The sequence below is a fragment of the Eretmochelys imbricata genome, chromosome 4, assembly GCF_965152235.1.
Source record: "Eretmochelys imbricata isolate rEreImb1 chromosome 4, rEreImb1.hap1, whole genome shotgun sequence".
In the NCBI taxonomy this organism is placed as follows: domain Eukaryota; kingdom Metazoa; phylum Chordata; order Testudines; family Cheloniidae; genus Eretmochelys; species Eretmochelys imbricata.
The window spans coordinates 100,512,606-100,535,128 of NC_135575.1; the positions used below are offsets into that span (position 1 = coordinate 100,512,606).

At 41.6% G+C, this 22,523-nt stretch overlaps 1 protein-coding gene across 6 annotated transcripts in view; it reads right to left on the minus strand.

Moving 5' to 3' along the window:
* Positions 1-3,423: 3,423 nt before the first annotated feature.
* Positions 3,424-22,523, minus strand: part of N4BP2 (NEDD4 binding protein 2) — a 75,473-nt gene continuing 56,373 nt past the window's right edge. For 5 of the 6 annotated variants that reach the window (XM_077815726.1, XM_077815728.1, XM_077815724.1 and 2 more), the window contains 6 exons: positions 21,220-21,338; positions 19,220-19,358; positions 16,829-17,017; positions 12,359-12,527; positions 10,246-10,369; positions 3,424-6,970 (listed from right to left, as the gene is read on the minus strand). In XM_077815726.1, the coding sequence (XP_077671852.1) occupies positions 6,925-6,970; positions 10,246-10,369; positions 12,359-12,527; positions 16,829-17,017; positions 19,220-19,358; positions 21,220-21,338 (786 nt within the window). In that variant the 3' untranslated portion in view covers positions 3,424-6,924. Of the gene's footprint in view, positions 6,971-10,245; positions 10,370-12,358; positions 12,528-16,828; positions 17,018-19,219; positions 19,359-21,219; positions 21,339-22,523 lie in introns of those variants that run through there. The other variant, XM_077815729.1, reaches the window with a different exon arrangement.

Consider the following 22,523-nt stretch of genomic DNA (forward strand, 5'->3'; position numbering starts at 1 on the left):
TTCATGCACCACTGGAAGGCACTGAGAAACCAGCGGTGAGGGTAGTGCAAGAACTGGTATTATAGGCAAGGCCTAACCATTGTCATGTTTTTGTAGGCATCGTGGCAAAGGGGAGTTTTAAAGAGGGATTTGAAGGAGGTAGCTTTGTAGATGTTCACAGGGAGTTCCTCCCAAACATGAAGGGCAGCATGGGAGAAAGTATGAATGTGCTTGTTAGAAAATTTAACATGTGGGCAATGGAGGCTGGCATCATGGGCTGATTGGAGGCAGGAATTGACATTATGATAGTGAATTATAGGTAGGATGGGGATAGGCCATGAAGGACCTTGAAAGGGAAACAACTAACATGTGATGTGACAGAGAAGGGGGCACCAGCAAAGGGATTCAGAGGGGGGTGACATGGTCAAAGCGACAGGCTAGAAAAAATATCTTTGCAGCAGCATTCTGAATGGCTATGACTGGTGCAAGACTTAATTTGTCAGGGCCAGAGAGAAGGATGTTGCAGTAACTGAGATGCGAGATGAGAGCCTGGACACAAGTTTTAGCTGTGTGAACGGATAGGAGAAGCCATATCTTAAGAGATGTTATGTAGAAGAAAAATCTGCATGAAATTTTAAATATAGCCTGGATATGAGGACCTAGACAGAGGTCTCTGATCAAATGATGCCCAGATTATGGGACTGTCAGGCAGGATGGCCGTGTTTTACATAGTAATTGAGAAAGGAGGTAGGAGGAGGACTTGTGGGGGAAAGATTAGGAGTTCTGGTTCAGACAAGTTGTGTGTGAGCTGATGGCTAGATAGCCATGAGGAGACAGGCATGGTTAAGGTAAGTGAATGCTTCCCTGGAGAACTGGATTCTATCCTGCTGCCGCCACAGAGTTCTACTATATGATGCTAGACAAGTCACTTAAAACGAACTTTTTACAGGTAGCGACTACTTCTGCGTTCATTTTCTGGGTGCCTGACATGGAGACTGTTGGGTCTGATTTGCAGAAGTGCTAAGTGCTCACAGTTAGATCTGAAGTGCCTGGGAGCTGTGCTTCAAACACATTTAGTACTGAATAATGCTAAGGACTCTGAAAAATCATGTCAGGCATCTCAAACTGGGCATCCAAAATTAGTGAATACTTTTGACCTTCATCTCTTTGTGCCTCAGTTCCCCATCTGTAAAATGGGAATTACCACTCCATCTCACAGCGGTGGTGCAAAAATACCTTCATTAACACTTGCGAAGCACTCATACTATAGTGACAAGGGACAGAGAAAAGCCCATGAGGAAATTAATAATTCTGTATTCAGATCAGGGTTTGACTCATGTGCTCTAAATAAGAGCTGGGGCACCACATTGAACAATGAGAAAACTAAATATTGAATAGCTGCTCATTCAGTGAGCACCATCCGTCTTGTGCACTGAATGAGGCAGGGGTCCTGTGGAAAAAACAGTATGTGACCATGTAATTAAAGACTATCAGAATGCACAGAAGGAAGATGAATTAAGGTTACACTGGCAACCTTAATTCTGGCATTTCCTAACATCTGAGTGCTTGACTTTGCAACCTTAATAATGTTCTCTTAGTGTTGGGGATGGGCTGTGTGTGTGTGTATGTACGCACATATAGGTGCACTAGAAGTAAGAAACTCCATGCACAGCAATGAAAATAAAAATTTCATTAGCTTTGCTATCACCTTTTCAGCCACAGGAAGAGAGTGGCCCTGTGCTTTAATTTAGGATTCCAAACTTGATAGGCTGCCTCCTTACCTATTGAAGTCTCCTGATCAATGTAGACTTAGGGTCAGGTCTTGTAAGGTACTGAGTGACCTTCTACTGACTACAGGTGAAGATGAATCAATAAAACCTCTCAGGGATTACTCAGGCTCTTGATACTCTTCTTTCTCCTCTGGGTGATAAGGACTAATTCTTGTCCTCAACTGCTGGAGCTAAATATTTATAAGGATGAAGCATAGCATGTCACCCATTAGTTACCAGAGCGAACTTGCCTGTACAGAACAGGATGGCTCAGGCCAGGCCAAGGGAACAGTGCCAACCTCAGCATGTACTTCACCCTAGCATTAGCATACACACATGCCACCAGCTGCATCTCTTTGCCCCCTGGAGTTTGTAAAGTGGCTGTAAGTATGGCAGCTGGACTCTCAGTTCCTAGCGCTCTCTTGACACAAGATTGGAATCTATCTTACCCTGCGGCTGCAGAGGTGCACTGGGGGTGGGTGAGAAATGGCTCCCTTCTACCTTTCTCTTGTGACAGATTTATGTTATCAGTATGCCTGGGGCTTCAGGTAATCAGGCTGAGGCTGCAGGATCTTTAGGGGAGAAGATGAAGGAGCACACCAAGTGACTAAGTTTAAATCTTTATTAACCAAATAACGATGAGTGCTGGGCACACCCCATGTCACTCAGAGGGAGGGAGGAAGAAAGCGTTAGTGCCTGAGGCCTAACCCACTTTCATACTTACACATGCACAACCCAAGGCTGGCCAAGCCTGGGTGTAACGTAAGAAGAAGAGCGGGGGAAGGGTAGACGAGAGTTCTGCCCTGTGCACAGATCATCTAGGGCCCGCTGTAAATCTCTGACTTGCTTCAGCTCTCGGGAGGGTTTTAAGCCCTGGGTTCTTCCAGGGACATTTTCGTCCAAGGACCTTCGCCCCCTGTGCTCTTGGTACCAGTCCGAGCTGGTCTTCCGCGGCTTTCTTAGTTTCCCCAAAACACACCGGTTTCAGGTTTGCGAGACTGTTGTTTTTCAACTCACTGGCCTTCGCAATCTTACTGGTTTTGCAACCCCTTCAGTTCTGTCTGGCTCAGTTCTCCTTTCTCACAGCTGGCTGGGGTTTGAGATACAGGCTTCTGGCTGTTTGGCAGCAGAGAGCTTGTTTGTGAGCGCTGGCCTTGAGCTACAGTTTCATTCCTTATCTTTGGGCCTTGCTGGATCGCTGAGTTAACCCATTCCTTTCTCCCTTCGGCCTCTTGTAACCTGCAAAGGAATCTTCCATTCCACACTCACACCTTCAACCCTTCCCAAGATACTTCCCAATGCATATAAAGGCGTTAGCAATATACAACGCTGGTGCTTACCCAGGGGACCCCATGCGGGAGGGGGCATTTTATTGTGACACTCTCTCTAGTTCACCTGTGCAGAACACAGAAGGATCTAGTATTATTTGGCTTCCTTTCAGCTACTGAAAAAAACAAAGGAATACTGAACTACTTACCTGATTTTCAGAAATGCTGAGCACTCACTTTCCATTCACATCACTGAAAATTAGACCACAAATCTGTTACTTTGTATCCCAGAAGATTGTTTCTTTCCTGAAGTCAAGACAAGCTTTCTTACAAAACTCCACAACTACATTTTATTTTATTTCAAAGGTTGACAATGTTAGTCTTTGAAGGAAAGACTGAAGATCATGTTTGTGGTAAAATTCCTTTATTAATCTAGATTTCATTTGCAAATTCATTTTGACATAAGAAACCCTAAATGCAAATTACAAAACTGTATTCCGGTAAAAATGAGCATGATAGTTAACAGTAAATGTACAACTTTATACAAATAAAATTCTTTTTTTCATATTCTAATTTAAAAAATAGAAGTGTATATCCTCTATTATACATGTCCTAATAACTTTTACAACTGATAGCTGCAACCCTGTACTTTTATTACGTGCACTTTCATGGGTATCAGTCATTTAATTCTCATCAGAGCTTGCTCATTAGTTGAGATAGCAAGATCTTTTTCTTTTTAAAGAAAAATAACCTTGCTGCCACAGAACTGTGAAAAGTCAAAGTTCTCTTCTTTTTCAGTGTGTTCTACTCCATCCTCTCTTCAAATTCTGTGAAGAGGGCTAATTACCATTCTTGAAACGTGAATTATGTTTAAAGATAGAAGCACTGGTCATGTAAATTCTATGTCTAATGCACCTCAGCACATTTACAACAACATTGGTTTAATAATACCAACACTGGGATTATTCTCTTATCCACACATGTTCTGCACATGTTTGATGAACACGTTGGATGTCAAGGTGGTTAAATTCCATCTCTTCACAGTAAAACTGAATTAGAATACACGTTCTGTAGGGCATGCAATGAATATCACTTATATACAATGTATGGATTATTAAAATGGTCTCCTTACTAGCTAGTATGGGGCATCTATAAAACTGTAAGAATGAGGACTCCTGAATGACAAAGGTTTCCAACTTCTTAATCTCAAAAATGTACCACTATGACTGTGTTTAAGATGCCCTAACTAAGTCTAGAAAAATATTTAAAGTTTAAAAGAAATTGAACCACAAACTATAAAAGAAAAACAAAAGCATTTGTAAAAAGGACCATCAAAGTATTTTTATAAGTATTTTAAAAATCAGTTTTGCCTTACTATTTATATAATCCCTGGAAATCTGAAAGATGATCTTTAATTTTTTTTAAACAAATCTGTTCCTTTACAGAATCATGTTTCTTTCATTGCATGTGCATATACTGGTCTGTTATTGAGGTTTGCTCATGAATACTAAGCTGCTGACATTAACTTTTCTTTAGGAAAAAGTTTGGAAGCATTTTTTTAATTTAACAAATTGAGTGAACTTTATGAACAAGTACTTTTAAAAGAAAGGAGTCATGGCCTACTAACCTCTACAGTGTCCTGTTAAATAAAAGGAAAAGAAGAAACTGGTGCACATTTATTTTAACAGTCTATGTTCTTTCAGAGTGCTGGTGGTAATACTTTAAGGTTTGAAATTTTCATAGTAAAAATTATGTCACTGGTTTCTTCTTAAAAGGACACCGTAAAGGCTGGAAGTCCCAAAAATTTTACCTACTTCAAAATATTGTAAAATACAGTTATTTAAAACAGTTCTTCCCATTATAAAATAAATTATTGGGCTCCTAAAACAAAGGCTATAAAATGAAAAAAAGTTTCAATGTTTCTTCTGGACAACTAGGCAAATAATCCAAGATAGAGAGGAGGTTTTTTGTATATCCACCACTCCTCTTCCACTCTGGTTTTCTCCTCCTTTTTAGGTCACTATTCAGCAAAGCAGAATACTTAAGTCCCATTGCTTTAATGAGACTTAAGCACATGTTTAAAATGCATTGCTTAATTGGTACCTTAGGGTTTGATCATACACCACTGAAATCAATGGAAGTTTGGCCATTGATTTCCATGGAGAAGGATCTATTTATCTTATGGTATGACACTACTGCCTATTATCACATTCAGGCCACTAGTGCACAGTCCAGAAGCATAAAAAGAACTCTGCTCTTAAGGACTTGAAGAGCAGGGTTCCTTTATATTTGAACACTTTGCCTACAGGAACAGGACAGAGACCTAAAGTGGAGAGACAAACAGTGTACATAAGTACCCACAAACCAAAAGACAGTTATTACAGACTATGTCTACTCTGTAGCTGGGAGGCATGATTCCTAGCATGGGTAGACAGACTCATGCTAGCTCAGCTCAAGCTAGCATGCTAAACATAACAGCCTGGACACTGCGGCACTGGAGGCATCCCAGGCTAGGAATACAAGCCTGCCTGACCCCCAAGGCCTCAATGGCACATACAAATGGGGTGGTGCGTGTAAATCCTAATATTTGTGTGTGTACAACTGTGTGTGAGCACAAAGGGTACTGTTTTGAAATCCCCCCCTCCCAAATTTACTGACATAATAACTTAAGAATATGAAAAATACCTCACATTCACCTAACAACATTATTTCCAGTACATAACTCAATTGTTATGAAAATGTTTCATAGCAAAGCTTTAAAAACTATTATATTAAAGGAAATTTATGCCTCTCAATTTTCAAGGCTGTTACATACTATAATAAAAGCATATTTTAAGATGTTCCATTTTGTTCTTAAAATACACACTCAGTTTACTGAAAAATATCTTCTAAGTATGGGGGGGGCAGGGGCAAAAGCATTATAAGCACATTTTCTGGATCCTGAAGAACCGCTAATGTCAAAGGAATTCTTCCTCTAATCTGATCTTTCCAGTTGAGCAATTACCACTATACTACTATAATCTGTTTTCCTACTAGAAAATGTGCTTGAAATGCCATGCAGTTAAAACATAATATTTACTACTGGAGAAGTACCAATTTTTCTCCTTGATTTATTTATTTTATTATACACAGATAAAATGTAGGCAGAGATGAGACTATGGGGTTATGTTTTTCTCCTTAAAGAATTAAGGTGCATTAATAAAATTTCCTAACAGACTTTAGGTTCCAATCTAGACTCCTTATAACACACAACTCCTATTGACTTCAAGAAGAGTTGTGTATGAATAAGGACAGCAGAACTGGCCCATATTTTCAAGAAACCAACACTTAAAGATCATGGCTCAGATTTTCAAAAAGAGCCTTTGAGTGTTAGGCACCCACCTGCCTTGGGTTTAAAATTTCCATGAGGGTTGGATACCTTGCTCCTTTGAAAATCTCAACTCAAAATTCTAAAATACACAATAATTATCTTTAAACAAGTTAACTTTTACTGTGTATATTTTAAAGTTACAAAATCCACAACTATTAAAATGTATTGGGCCAGAGATAATCTTAGGCTCTGTCTGCACTGAGAAGGAAGCAGTGTTTGAAAATGGGACCCTAATTTCTCTTTAAATCCTCATCTATTGCTCAGCAGTATTGTAGATCTATACTTCTCACATTGTTTAGCAGTACTGTAGGTCTGTACTTCTCATACTGTAATCTCTGTAAAAGGGTCTTCCCTTTGGAGTTACGAAAAAATACACTTCACTCTTACCATTTTGTTGGAAACACATGCTGACAAAACTAACTGCTATAAAATAAGTTGAAGACATTTCTAATAAAATACTGTTTTTGAAGTACATTAAGTTATAATTACTGACAGTGTTTAAAATTTCTAGTTTCACACCCCCCTTCTTCACATCCTTTTACTTCAGCATGATTTTCAGGCAGCCTGGTTTTATTTCTGTGAACCTGTTAAACGAGAAGAAATTAAGATTCAAAACTTATATTATGCCAGCCCCATATTTCCTAGTCCTAGAAAGTGAATAAGGTTGTCATCCAGGAGTAGGGTGACAAGATTTCCAAAGTGAAGAAATCAGGACATCCTCTATATAGAGAGTGGAAGATTTTACATGGGATGGTTTTGGTATGGTAAGAGAGCTGTGAACAGGAGGGTTTTGGCAACTGGAACGGGAGAGAGAAAAAAGATTGTCCAATCCTCCTCCTTATATCTACTATGCTTTTATCTTTCCCACTCTCCCCTAGTCTTCTGAAGAAAAGCAAATGTGGTACTCATCTTCAGAAAGTGAAAGAAGAGGATTCCAGTAACTGCCATCCTGTAAATCTAACTTCAACTCCTAATAGGATAATGAAACCAACATTAAGGGTGGGAAAAAGAAAGATCACACAATATTGATGGTAGGATTTTTCAGAAGTGTGTAGTGTTGACCAAACTCCGCGGCATGAATTTATAAAGTACAAATTTTGGTAGACAAACTTGGATTGATTTTAGACATTGTCATTTATCAGAGAGAGGTGTCTAGGGTGGCACTGCAGTGTTGATGTTAAACTGATTGTACTTCATCCTTTTTAGAGATCATCATTAATGAAGATGTTTAACGAACTTTACAGATTATTCAGAATTGGAGGATTGTTAGGACAAAGAAATAAAAAGGGACCTAAAGAGATCAGAAACACGGTCATAAAATAAAAAATTAGATTCATTTTAGTAAAAAGCAAGGTAGTACACCTAAGAAAAAATAAGACAAACAGATTTTCAATGAGCTTTTTAACCACCTGGCAAACAGATCACAAAGTTAAAGACAAGGTGGTAAAAATCCTGCACCCTCTCAATGTGAGTGCTCCTCTATCACCTCGGTGCAGACATCTCTAATGACTGGTCAAAGAACTAAACAAAGCACAACAGGGAATAATACTGCCCTGTCAATTTGCTGGATGAACTAATAGGTATGTTCTCTATCTTATTTCTCGGATTCAATGATAGTTTAAGAGTATTCTGGAAAAAAAAAGCTTATAGATTTTAAAAGTATGGGTAAGCATATGAAATGTTTGGCATGCGTGTATACATTCTTAATACAAATCTTAATTTTAATATGTTTCTAAGTATTTGCTTCCCTTCACGGACTGGTAATACTGATTGGAAATGGGTAATAGTGACAAACTGGGAAATATCTGTATTTTTTACGAATACGTGCAGGCTTCTGTGTGGTTGATTATGATGGGTTACTTGCTATGAGTTAACAATAGCAAAGATAACGATATCAAAGATAAAACCGCCTCAGGAACACACCTTCAAAGCAGCCAAGATAACAATGGCTGAGCCATTAATAGAGAAGAAACTACCAGTCTGGCTCCATCCAGGTTAGAATGGTTTACTCTTCAGAAGCCTAAACCTTGGATCAAAGGAGATCTAAAACCTCAAGATCCTAGAAAAAAGGAGGAAGGGTTGGGTGATCTGAGAAAGGCTCCCAGTGTGTGTCAGTGAAAAGCTCACAGGCAAGCAAACTCACATAGAAGGAGGGAGGTAAAAACTCCGGAAGTGCAGTCTGCTTCTCCCAACTCAAAAGACAGAATCAGCTGGGCTGAGGGGAAAACTTTAAAAGGTCTAAGTAATATCCACATGTATAGGCCTCATTATTTTTACTCTTTGCACCATATGCTTTGTATTGTTTGGAAATGAATACATTGTTTCGAAGATGCTGGTTCTGTGCCACTGCAAATGCAAATGTAAGCTGTCACAGACTCCAAAAGGGAAACTCTTACAGATGCCAGTTGAACTTGCGTTGTTAACTTGGCTGGGGACTGGGGCTGCAGCCCAGACATCCAGCCTAAGAGTGGATGGACTAGGGGGTTCCTCCCAGGGTAAGATGCAGGAAGCCAGGCTTGTCACCTGAGGGATGTACTTGTGAGGGACTAAAAGGGGTCTTTGGCGTAATCTTGACAGTAACTCAATTATGTACACAAAAACAAACTCATCTAATGTTGTCATCTACCTTCCAAAGTAAATGTGGACAGAAGAAAACTGTATCGAACTTCCCTTATGGGACAGTTTTATGTCATGAAATTTTATCTCCACTGGAACTATTATAGGGTTGCCAACTTTCTGATTGCAGAAAACCAAACACCCTTGCCCTGCCCCCTGCCCTGAGACCCTGCCTTTCCCGATGCCCTGCCCCCATTCACTCCATCCTCCCTCCCCCCATCACTCGTGCTCTCCCACACTTGCTCATTCACTCATTTTCACTGGGCTGGGGCAGGGGTGCAGGAGGGGTTGAGGGCTCTCGCTGGGGGTGTGGGCTCTGGGGTGGTGCCGGGAATGAGAGTTTGGGGTTCAGGAGCCTCCGGGCTTGGAGATGGGGCCAAGGGGTTCGGAGTATGGGAGGGGGTTCCGGGTGAGGCAGGGGGATGGAGAGTAGGAGGGGGTATGGGCTCTGGGCTGGGAGTGTAGGCTCCGAGGTGGGGCCAGAAATTAGGGGTTCAGGGTGTGGGAGGGGGCTCCGGGCTGGGGCAGGGGATTGGGGTGCAGGGGGTGAGGGCTCCAGCTTGGGGTGCGGGCTCTGGGATAGGGCCAGGGATGAGGGGTCTGGGATGCAGGAAGGGGCTCTGGGGTGGGGCCAAGTGCGGGAGGGGTTCAGGCTCTGGGAGGGAGTTTGGATGTTGCAGAGGGCTCAGGGCTGGCGCGGGAGGTTGGGGTGTGGGAGGGGGTACAGGCTCTGGGAAACAGTTTGGGAGAGGAAGGGAGCTCAGGGTTAGGGTGCGGAGGGAGTTTGGGGTGCAGGCTCTGGGCGCTGCTTAGTGCAGGAGACTCCCGGTAGCGGCAGGCATATCCCTCTGGCTCCTAGGCACAGTGACAGCCAGAGGGTTCTGGTGCCATGGTTCCCGGCCAATGGGAGCTGTAGGGGGCGGGTGCAGTGTGCAGAGCCCCTTGACTGCCCCTGCGCCTAAGATCCGGAGGGACATGCCAGCCACTTCCAGAAACCACAAAGAGCTGGCTGCTGCAGCCGACCAGACTTTTAGCAGCCTGGTCTGCAGTGCTGATCGGAGTCGCCAGAGTCCCTTTTTGACTGGGCGTTCCAGTCAAAAACCGGATGCCTGGCAACCTTAACTATTAGGATAGTTGATCTGCCTTAATTATTTTACAAATTGTATAGTTTTCTAAAACACATTTCAGTGTTTAATTAGCTGAATGTTGTTTCAAAATATCAGTAACAGAAATCTAAGCTCACCTGAAGTTGTGGCTTGTGAGGTATTTAGTGGCTGCTGGTTTGATACGAGCAACTCCTCCCTGGCTATGGTTTCCTCTTCCCGTGATCACACACAGATATGGTTTACCACCAGTCTGCTTGTACTCTGTTACAGGAGGAATTGTAACGGTTAAAATGTTCTCTCTGAAAAGACTCAGCATTTAACAGAACTTTTTATCCGTACATCTGAAAATTTTCACCACAGTGATTTATAATTCTGTTTTCCTACATTAGCTTTAACTGTGAAGTATGCATCATTACCATCCATTTTTCCTCTGGCATAAGAAGTAAATTCAATTTGCCTTTAGAGTTTAAGAAAAATGTCTGAATGAACTGTTCAAATCTGGACTATATCTTGAAACCTACACATTGTGCTCTGTCACTGAAACCTCATGATTTTATAGCAACATCATTCATTATTCATGTCAGACCTGTACTTGGAATTTACAGCCAGTTAGAACATAAGATAGTAAAAGAGCACAGTAAAAAACAGATCTTTCAGTACAGAACATGTTTACAAGAACAAACTCATCATGAACATGAAGCAAAATTCTTAAATCTAAACAAATCATATCAGTTTTGCACGAGGAAATTTTTTAACTGAAATAATTTTCACAAGACACACACAGATAGGACGAGACAGAAACATGAAACTGTACATTAATTTTTAACCTCTGAATCAAAATCAGACTAGCAAGGTAGTAATTTCTCAAACATTGGAGTAGGTTCTTGGGAACATCCTAAGGATCAATATAGCATTTCAATACATCAGTATGGGCTCATATTTGGGCTTTTCTCTAGGCCTTCGCTAGTAGTCACAAATCTTCTGCCTCTAGAAAAGGTGCCAGTAATCTACTATTACTATATCCTCTGGATGGGGACTACTGGGGGAGGGGAAGGAAGAGTTGAATTAATCTGGATTTTATAACTAAATAATTGGAGGTGCTAACTTTTTCTCTTTCTTTCTTTCTTTAAACTGAAGGGAACACTTACAGATTGGCACTTTGTATAGGAGCTATCCTAATCTTGCTCCTCCCCTTTATCTACTTCTTTTTCGTATTATCTGTGATCTTTGGCAACTTTCAAAGCACCTAGAGTCTAGGATGGGTCTCTTTTTATGTAAACTGAAACAAATAAATAAATATTTCAGAGTTAGGCGGCTACTGAGCAAGGACGACTCTACCAGCATTCCAGAGCTGCTGACAATAAGTATTGAGCTGAGGGAAATTAAAACTCTATGGATTAATGGGAAAATATACAGTATGTTAGTAAGCAGGGGTTCAGGTTTATAGCAGTGGTCACCAAGTGGTAGACTGCGATCAACTGGTCGATCCTGGAGCCTCTGACAGTCGATCGTGATCTCTAGCCGCTAAAAGTCCGGCAGCATAGTGGGGCTAAGGCAGGCTCCCTGCCTGCCCTGGCCCCGTGCCACTCCCAGAAGTGGCCAGCAAACCCCTGCGGCCCCTGGGGGTGGGGAGGTATGCCACGGGTCTTCGCGCACTGCTCCTGCCTGCAAGCACCGTCCCCGCAGCTCCCATAGTCCAGGAACGGGGAACTGTGCCCAATGGGAGCAGCAGGGGCAGTGCCTGCAGGGAGGGCCAGCACCCGGAGCCATGTGCCCCCTGCTAAGGGCTGCAGGAGCAAGCTGACCACTTCCAGGAGCGGCGTGGGGCAGTGGCAGGCAGGGAGCCTGCCTTAGCCCCCCTGCGCTGCTGCCCAGGAACTATCCAGTGGGAGCCTGCACCCCTCCCCCACCCCAACCCCCAGCCTTGAGCCCCCTCCTGGAGTTTGCATCCCGCACCCCCTCCTGCACCCCAACCCTCTGCCCCAGGCTCAGACCGGAGCCCCACTCCCACGCTCCAAACCCCTTGGCCCCAGCCTAGAGCCCTCACCCCCTCCTGCACCCCAACCCCCTGACCCAGCCCGCTAAAAGTGAGTGAGGGTGGGGGAGAGAAAGCAATGGAGGGAGTGGGGATGGAGTGACATTCATACCCCTTATATTTCCCTGTTTATAAAATGTATTCTTTCTACTTTGGCCTCCTGAGCGTAGTGTCAAAAAGAGAACTGTGTGTGTGGATTATTAGTTTATTCCTACCGTGGCTTTTCTCCTGTAGTACTCTGGACAAGTGATTAATGGCTTCATCTACATGAAGACCATGCAGATCCAAAACATTCTCAGGCAGCAGGGATGCATTTACTTTCTCAAAGATTTGCACAGCAGCATCATGGTTTGCTTCTTTCATCTTCTGCTCATGAAGGCGACCCTTTATTCATAAACACATCAACTGTTAAATTTTAAGACTTAATCTAAGCTCCATACTGGTTAGCAGGATTCAAGATGACAGCACAAGCAGGGTGTTTTTAAATTTCATTGCATCAAACTGTGAACTATAATCACAACTGAAATTCTGCAAGTGTGTCACTAAAACCTATTTAGAGGGAGTCATGTGCTGATTTAATCAAACTCGTTCATGGGACACTGGTCAAAGCTTGCACAGAGAAGAGATCAGAATGCAAGACAGACAAGAAAACGAAGGAAAGCCAGAGAGAAAGAAATAAACAGTATAAGATGTCTACATGAACACTAACATAAATCCCATTCACTGTTGAATTTTAACTTTAGTTAATATTCTATCCTAACAATGGTATTGTACTTTTTGAAAATATTAGCTGTACATTCATTAAATCAGAAGTCTCAAACAATTGGCCCACAGGCCAGAACAAGCCTCTCAAATACTTTAAATCTAGTCTGAGTCTACAGAATGTATTCATTCAGATCAGACTAGCCATGCAGTTGTGAACATTTCCTCCATAGCTGCCAAATCTCCTGGTTTACTTTATGAAAAATCTTCCATGATGGAGGCAGCACCTCTATCAGGGGAATAGTGCAGCCTGCTAAGGAGAAGAGGGTGAAGAGACAAAGAACAAGCACTGGAACTGTCAATACAGAAGGGAGCAGCTGAACAGAAACAATCTTTAAAAAAAATTAGAAAGATGTTTTAAATAAAAAGAGGTTTGCAAAGGAGATATTAAACTACAGACCCAAGTGCAGACTTACAAACATGTATTACCTATGCAGTGATTTCTGCAATGAGTAGCCTGAGTTATGAGAGTCTATCATGGACCAGGAATCTGGAACAACCCCAAACTAAGAGCCCAATCCCATAGACGAGGAGCAGGCAAACCTTTAGGCCTGAGGGCCACATCGGGCTTCAAAAATTGTATGAAGCGCCAGTTAGGGGAGGCTATGCCTCCCCAAACAGCCAGGTGTGGCCCAGCCCTCGACCCCTATCCGACCCCCCCTCCTTCTCGCCGCCTGACGGCCCCCCTGGGACTCCTGCCCCATCCACCACCCCCTGCTCCCTGTCCCCTGACCGCTCCCGGAACCCTTGCCCCTGACTACTCCCCACTGCCCCATCCAAACCCTCCTCTCATTCTTGATTGCCCTCCCGGGACCCCTGCCTCCATTCAACCCCCCTATTTCCTGCCCTCTGACCGCCCCGACCCCTATCCACATCCCTGGCCCCTGACCACCCCCTCGAATTCTCCTGCCCTCTATCCAACCCCCCTGCTCCCTGCCCGGAGCACCGGTGGCTGGCGGTGCTACAGCCATGCCGCCGCACAGCACAGAGCACCGGGTCAGGCCGGGCTCTGCAGCTCCACTGCCCCGAGAGCTCACAGCCCCGCCGCCCAGAGCATTACGCCGGCGGTGCTGTGAGCTGAGGTTGCGGGGGAGGGGGAACAGCAGGGGAGGGCCCAGGGCGAGCCTCCCGGGCCAGGGGCTCAGGAGCCGGGCAGGAGGATCCTGTGGGCCGGATGTGGTCCACGTGCCGTAGTTTGCCCACCTCTGCCATAGACACTTACTACTCACTAAGCAATACAGCTGGTATTGTGTCTGCAAGATTGGGCTCTTGGTTTACAGTTGTCCCACATTTCTGATTCATGATATCTTGAGTATTTCCTGTAACTGCTATAAATTTACTTCTGTTTTGTTAGTGCAATCACTTCATCTAAAACCCTCAGATACCACCACTATAGGGAGTGTAGCACCAAAGAGTGACCTTGAAGGTGTCTGTAGGTACAGTTTTAGGAACTGTGGAAATACTCTTAGGATATTGGCCTGATGGTGCAATAAGCAGAAGAAGAGATTGCAGGTGACATTTTGTCTTAAAGTTTCTCTAGTGGCTGACCAGTATTAGTGGCAGATTCAGAGATACCAGCCCTGCAATCCTCACTTGCAGGGGGCTGCAAGCACAGGCAAACACCAATAACATTCAACTCTCAAACTCAGGCTCACAAACAAAATCTAGTTTTTACAATTTTTGCCTCAAATTGAAAGTACAAAGAAAAAATTAAACACAAGAGGCAAGTATTTCACAAGAGTGAAGGTAACAGTTAGCTTTTCCCTAAAAGCCCTATAATAAATTATTTTGCAATTTTATAATAAATTATTTATAAATTTCACTTATAATTTGTGTCCATGATGAAGAGGCAGGATAGTAGTTGAAATTATATTTCTGTCCAATAATCATGCAGAAACCACTATTTAGAATCTTCCTGAACAAGCCATAACAATATCTAGATTAGAAATATAACAAAGCCACTTTTTAAAAAAAGAATCAGATACTAAATATTTTAATAAAATTTCTCAACTCACCAATATGAGTAATGGGTATTAAAATTCCACACAATATGTATAAAATATTAAATATTCTATTAGAAAAATGTAGAGCTGTCAAGCAATTAAAAAAATAATCGTGATTAATCATGCTGTTAAACAATAATCAAATACCATTTATTTAAATATTTTTTGATATTTTCTACGTTTTCAAATATATCAATTTCAACTACAACACAGAATACAAAGTGACAGTGCTCACTTTATATTTATTTTTATTACAACTATTTGCACTGTAAAAATGATAAACAAAATAAATAGTATTTTTCAATTCACCTCATACAAGAACTGTAATGCAATCGCTTTATCATGAAAGTGCAACTTACAAATGTTTTGTTACATAACTGCACTCAGAAACAAAACAATGTGAAACTTTGGCGCCTACAAGTCCACTCAGTCCTACTTCAAACAAGTTTGTTTACATTTATGAGAGATAATGCTGCCCACTTCTTAATGACAATGTCACCTGAAAGTGAGAACAGGCATTTGCATGGCACCGTTGTAGCCAGTGTCGCAAGATATTTACATGTCAGATGTGCTAAAGATTCATATAACCAAAATAATATAAAGTGAGCTGTCATAAATATAAAAGGAAGGGTAAACACCTTCAAAATCCCTCCTGGCCAGAGGAAAAACCCTTTCACCTGTAAAGGGTTAAGAAGCTAGGATAACCTTGCTGGCACCTGACCAAAATGACCAATGAGGAGAAAAGATACTTTCAAAGCTGGAGTGGGGGGAGAAACAAAGGTTCTCTCTGTCTGTGTGATGCTTTTGCTGGGGACAGAACAGGAATGGAGTCTTAGAACTAAGTAAGTAATCTAGCTAGATATGCGTTAGATTCTGTTTTGTTTAAATGGCTGATAAAATAAGCTGTGCTGAATGGAATGTATATTCCTGTTTTTGTGTCTTTTTGTAACTTAAGGTTTTGCCTAGATGGATTCTCTATGTTTTGAATCTGATTATCCTGTAAGGTATTTACCATCCTGATTTTACAGAGGTGATTCTTTTACTCTTTTTCTTCAATTAAAATTCTTCTTTTAAGAACCTGATTGCTTTTTCATTGTTCTTAAGATCCAAGGGTTTGGGTCTGTGTTCACTGATGCAAATTGGTGAGGATTTTTATCAAGCCTTCCCCAGGAAAGTGGGTGTAGGGTTTGGGAGGATTTTGGGGGGAAAGATGTTTCCAAGCGGGCTCTTTCCCGGTTATATATTTGTAAGACGCTTGGTGGTGGCAGCAGTAAAGTCCAAGGGCAAAAGGTAAAATAGCTTGTACCTTGGGGAAGTTTTAACCTAAGCTGGTAAAAATAAGCTTAGGGGGTTTTCATGCAGGTCCCCACATCTGTACCCTAGAGTTCAGAGTGGGGAAGGAACCTTGAAATGAGCACTGTACATTTGGTATTCTGTGTTGTAACTGAAATAGATATATTTGAAAATGTAGAAAAACATGCAAAATATTTAATACATTTCAATTGGTATTCTATTGTTTAACAGTGCAATTAATCACAATTAATTTTTTTAGTTAATCGCATGAGTTAATTGAGAAAACTCGACAGCCCTAGAAAAATTATTTTATAGTAACAATTCTATATCACTGTATAGTAAAGATGTGATGAGTATTTCAAAGTTTTAAAACTTTCAATAGAAATTTGCATTATATAAATATTGGTTTTACAAAAGCCTTCAGAGCAGTGCAAAACTACAATCTACTTTCTAACCAATGAATGCACCTGTGATAGTTGGGGGACTTCCCAAGATTTGCATATTTTGGAAGGTTTAATAATAAAGCAAATCCAAAACGTGCAGTTGGTGAATTCATGTTCAAATCACATTCAACTGGGTACTTAGTACATCCTCAAATCAAAACACAACGCACTTTTTTCTTTTTACCTGTTGTGCATAAAATGTTGCCACAGGCTTCATACCCATGCGATAGGCCTCCTCTGCTTTTTTTAAGCATTCCTGTTTCTTTTGCTGGTGAAGAAAAGCCTCTGCTCTGAAGTCATCATACCCAGGGTACTCAATGTCTTGGAACACCATCTCATTCAGAACATCTTCAGCCTCCTTGGATTTTTTTGCCTGCGACAGGTAACATTTGCAGTAAAGGCCTGGTCCAAATTCCATTGAAGTCCACTGCAAAGCTCCCATTGATCTCACTAGAGCAGTATCAACCCCTAAGTGAGATTACTTGTGTCTGAAACATGGGCTATGTGATATTTATTCATTGCAGTATAGCAAATACAAACTTATTGCAGGAAAACAAACTTGAGAGAAAATATTAACACATTACAAGCAAAACTGTAATGTTTTACTGACAGATCTGTGACAAGTGAAAATATCCCCCATGTTTGTAGTCTCTGTTTGTCAGGCTAATGCGTATATACAGGAGTACGTGTTCAATTTCCTTTTTTATTACACCTCTACCCCGATATAACGCGACCCGATATAACATGTGTTCGCATACAATGCGGTAAAGCAGGCCTCCCCCTGCCCCTCCCCCCAAGGTCTGGGAGGCAGGAGCTGTAGGGGGGGCATTTTGGGGGGCCCCACAGGCCCAGAGTGGCCGGGGTGATTAGCGGGGGGACTGGGAGCAGCCCGCTCCACTTCCAGCCGTGTCGCTCAGGGGAGGGGGGCTTGGGGGAAGGGATCCCCCCAGCACTCACAGGCAGCGGCGGAATCGGAGCAGCCCGGCCCCAGACCACTGCACTCCGCCAGCTCCCAGCCACGGCGCTCCGCTTCCCACCGCCGGTGAGTGCAGGGGGCATCCTTTCCCCAACCTCCCTGCACTCTGGAGGGGGCGGTCAGGGGACAAGGAGCAGGGGGGCCAAAGCTAGTTCGATATAACGCAGTTTCACATATAACGTGGTATGATTTTTTGGCTCCTGCGGACCGCGTTATATCAGAGTAAAGGTGTACTAAGAAACTGTACAAGCACAAGTAAGCAAATTCAATAAGGACAAATGCAAAGTACTACATTTAGGAAGGAACAATCAGTTGCACATGTACAAAATGGGAAATGACTGCCTAGGAAGGAGTACTGCGGAAAGAGATCTGGGGGTCATAGTGGACCACAAACTAAATATGAGTCAACAGTGTAACACTGTTGCAAAAAAAGCAAACATCAGTCTGGGATGTATTAGCAGGAGTATTGTAAGCAAGACACGAGAAGTAATTCTTCCGCTCTACTCCACTCTGATTAGGCCTCAACTGAAGTATTGTGTCCAGACAAATTGGAGAGAGTCCAGAGAAGAGGAACAAAAACGATTAAAGGTCTAGAAAACATGACCTATGAGGGAAGATTGAAAAAATTGGACTTGTTTAGTCTGGAAAAGAGAAGACTGAGGGGGGACATGAGAACAGTTTTCAAGTATGTACAAGGTTGTTACAAGGAGGAGGAAAAAACATTGTTTTTCTTAATCTCTGAGGATAGGACAAGAAGCAACGGGCTTAAACTGCAGCAAAGGAGGTTTAGGTTGGACATTAGGAAAAACTTCCAAACTGTCAGGGTGGTTAAGCACTGGAATAAATTGCCTAGGGAGGTTGTGAAAATTGGAGATTTTTAACAGCAGATTAGATAAACACCTGTTAGGAATGGTCTAGATAATTAGTCCTGCCACGGGTGCAGGGGACTGGACTAGATGACCTCTCGAGGTCCCTTCCAGTGCTATGATTCTATCTCTAAGAGGATGGTGGAGCTAATGACATCAGTTGAGGAAATAGCAGTCCCTGCTTTCAGTTAAACTGAAGGATGGTGCCTTGGTAATTTCCAAAAAGGCCTTTTAAATATTTCCTTATTTATAGAAATAGATCCTTAAAATAAATACCCCTTGGGAAGGTGGAGGAGGGCAGCTGATCAAGTGCAAACTTTCCAATTCTAGACTGGATTTTTCTGATTGATTTTTCCGATCGATTGGAATGTTCTAAGCGCCCCTTTTCCCTGCCCAATCTCAATATTCACTCCATGAAGGAAGGGAGTGTGCATATGTGGCTGAGAAAATTAGGCAAAACACCAAAACTGCTAAACTTCAGAATAATAGCACTTTATGGTTCAAGCTTGTTAGATAATAAAGACAGGTTAGTACTGCCCTTCTAAAAATCTCAGTAGAACTGAGTGTTCTTTAATCAGTGCTTCACATTCGAGGAAGAAGCTAATGTCAAAAATATTCACATTCACTGTGACAAAAATACAAACCACAAATGTTGCAGCAAAATGTGTACTTTAACACTGATGACAGGACTTCAGTATATATATTTGTAATTATGAAAAAAATTGGCTTGTACCTTTTTCTCTCGGTTCTTTATAGCACTGCAGGAAGGGAGAGACTCACTTTGCTGAGCAATCTCTTGAGCTACAACCGTTTTTACAAGGTCTGCCTCCAGGACACAGTTCAGAAATTGCTCGGTCTGTTCTAAGGAGTAGCTGTAGAGAGTCAATAAAATATCAATAACTTTGCATATATATTGTCCCAATGCATATTAACAGCAGCTGCATTTGTTAAAATATGTACAGTAGACCTTCATATAGCTACGGGAGTAAATGCTATCATAACGGTACTGGAGTTGTCATTTTTCTACTCAGTAGTTCAGCAAAGTTCCTTGTAATACATCACCAGACTCAGATATTCATTGCACTTATACTTGCCTTGGTGCTAACAGATGTACCCAGTGCCATTTGACCACCAGTAATTAAAAGGGACAGACACTGCTAAAATTTGTAGAATCAAAACTGAACTTTATTTCTGTTTGCAAAGGTTCATGGTATTCTTTGTGTGCATTTTAAACAGAAGTGCTCATTAAGAAAAAAATAATCATAGACAATAGTCCAGCACTCACAACCTACACTACAACAACAATCATGTGCGTAAGTGTGGCTGAGGAAATAATTGTGAGAAGAAAACAGATTTCATTTTCAAGCTTCTGGGAATTTATAACCAACAGTAAGAAAAGTGACTTTAAAAAATCATGAAGAATATATTGACATTGTACCTTTGAACATTAAGCAAACTATGTAATACTTAGTCTTATTTTCAATCAGCCTTTGCTGTATAGATTTATGGAAGAAATTAATCCTGTTCTTACTATCACAACTTTGGTAGTCCTTCTCATTTTCATTTTGCTCAATAGGCTGATAAGAGGGAGACTGTTTTAAATCAATGAGGTGTTGTGAAGAAGCCACAAAGGCAAAGATACCAAGGAAGGAGTTAGGAGGGAAACTTGTGAGGAAAGAAAGAAATGAAAACAAAGATACCACAAAAGTGGAATTGTGTGGGCTTGAAAGGGAGGACAGGATCCCTAAACTTAATGTAAAAGGTTAATGGAAACCAGTGAATGTATTCAGAGAGGCCTGTGAAATGGCCTGAGCAGTGGATGAGAAAGGCTATTTTAGCAGCAGCACTTTAGATGGACTGAAGAAAGTTACAGAGAGGTGAGAGAGAGGAGGTGGCTGCAGCAGTAAAAGTGAATGATGACCAAGGTATGGACAAGTGCTTGAACTGCTGAGATGGAGAAAAGGACAAATTTTAGAAATGCTGTAGAGAAATAACTTGCAAGCTTTGATGACAGCCTAGATGTGTAGGGAGAATGTGCAGGAAGCAAGCAACCCGTGTGAAGAGGAAGATAGTAGGAATGGTCAAGGGTGATAGCAAGAGAAGGAGAAGGGAAGTTTTAGGAAGAAAGATGGACCTCAGTTTTCACAATCTTGAGTCTCAAGTGGTAGCTGGACATCAAGGATAAGAAGCTGAAAAGAATCAGATGCAAGAATGGATGGAAGGAGAGATGACTCTGCCACGGCCTGCTTCATAGATGCTGTGGTAAGGAGTAGAGAATTAGCAGCAAATGTTAGGCCACGGTAGATTTTCCCTCTGGCTGCGTGCCACTCTCACTGACCATACTATTCCCATTACTTGCCAATATCTCCAAGTCAATTCTTAGGATGGCTGCTCCTTGAGTTAGCAGAACCACTGATAGAAAGTGGCTCCAGTCAGTCAACATCATCCAAGGAAGGTTGTAGAGGGAAAGTGAGGGAATGAGAGAAGAGTCTTCTCAAAGTAGTAAAACAAGACTAAAACAAGTGAAAACATGTATAAATTTGAAAAAAAAAATCTGCTGTTAAGGACCACGAAGTTTGGCCTTTAATTAAAGCTAAACTTTTGTTATTTTGGATAGAACCATTCTTTAGCAAAGTATTAACTTTTTGGGCACTTAATTGTGACAGAATAACCATGTACTGTATGTTATTACTATGCAGCATTTTACAAAGGAAATATTTAAAGATCTCTCACTTGTTGTCTTTGAAGATGTCCATTAAGAAGTTTTGGTTTATGGTTGGGAACATCTCAAAGAGTTGCTTCTCCTTCAACCTGGCAGCGCAGTCTTTTCTAGCCGTGGAAGGAACATGTTTCTAATCCAGAAAGTAAAGTAAGTGGAACGGTAAAATCATCATTAGAGGAATCTACATTAATAAAACTGATCCAATAATGTAACTAATTTGTTATGACCAAAAAAATTTATTCACTACCTAGGCATCTATCATGCTAAAGATTTTAATTACATATAAGGATCAGCCACACACACTCATCTGGTGCACAGAAAGCTGGGACAGGCATATCATGCTGTGTGATACTGTATTGCCACAGTCTGCAATCATTGGAAGTGACTAAGCTAGAGTTCTCTCAATTTAAACTGAGAGAAGGCAGATGGCACGGTATTTTTCAAGAGGGACCTTAAATTTTGGAATTTACTACACTGTTGGTCTATAAAAGTCCAAATTCCTGAACATTCCAGGCATGCTGTAAAGCCCATCTTTTTTCCCCTCAGGCAATTGGGCAAGGAGCATACTGAGTGTTTGGGGTTGAGCTATGGTGGTTTTATTGACGATGGGAAATATTGGTTTTGTTTTGAGGCAGGTATCGGTTGTTTCGATGTATTATGCATTCAAATTTCAGAAGTCACCTAAAGCAGTGTTTCTCAATGACTGGCCTGTGGACCAGTACCAGTCCCTCAGATCTCCCTGACATAGTTTGGGAAGGCAGCAAGCCAGTCCCTGGTATCAAAAAGGTTGAGAAACACTGACCTAGAGGACATGATATGACAGGTCTTTAATTATAAAACTGAAAATTGCAGTGCTCATATAAAAGAAGTGATCAAAACAAAACTGAGCCAGATTACACCAAGCTGAAATCAATCTTTGGACACCATAGTTATCAGTAAGCCACATATAAGCGTAAGGAAAAGAACCCACAACACTCTGCTTCAGAAATACAGGCTTATAGTATTTGAACGTCAATGTCAACAGAAATAGGGACATTTTATTTTTAGGACAACTACTTACAGGGCAACAGAATTACAAAGAAAGACATAATTGCACTAGTCTGTCATTGCATCCATGAAAGGAGAGTAGTGCAGTTAGTTAGATCATTCAAATTGAAAACAGGGGAAAACTAAATGGAAACTAAGAAAATGGAAAAGAACAAAACTTTAGGAAATAATAAGTGTGTGCCAAATTGAGAGAGAATTACATCTTAAATATCCTTTAAATGTGTCAGCTGTCTGGAATGTTGTGGGTTTTTTTAAAAAGTATCACAAG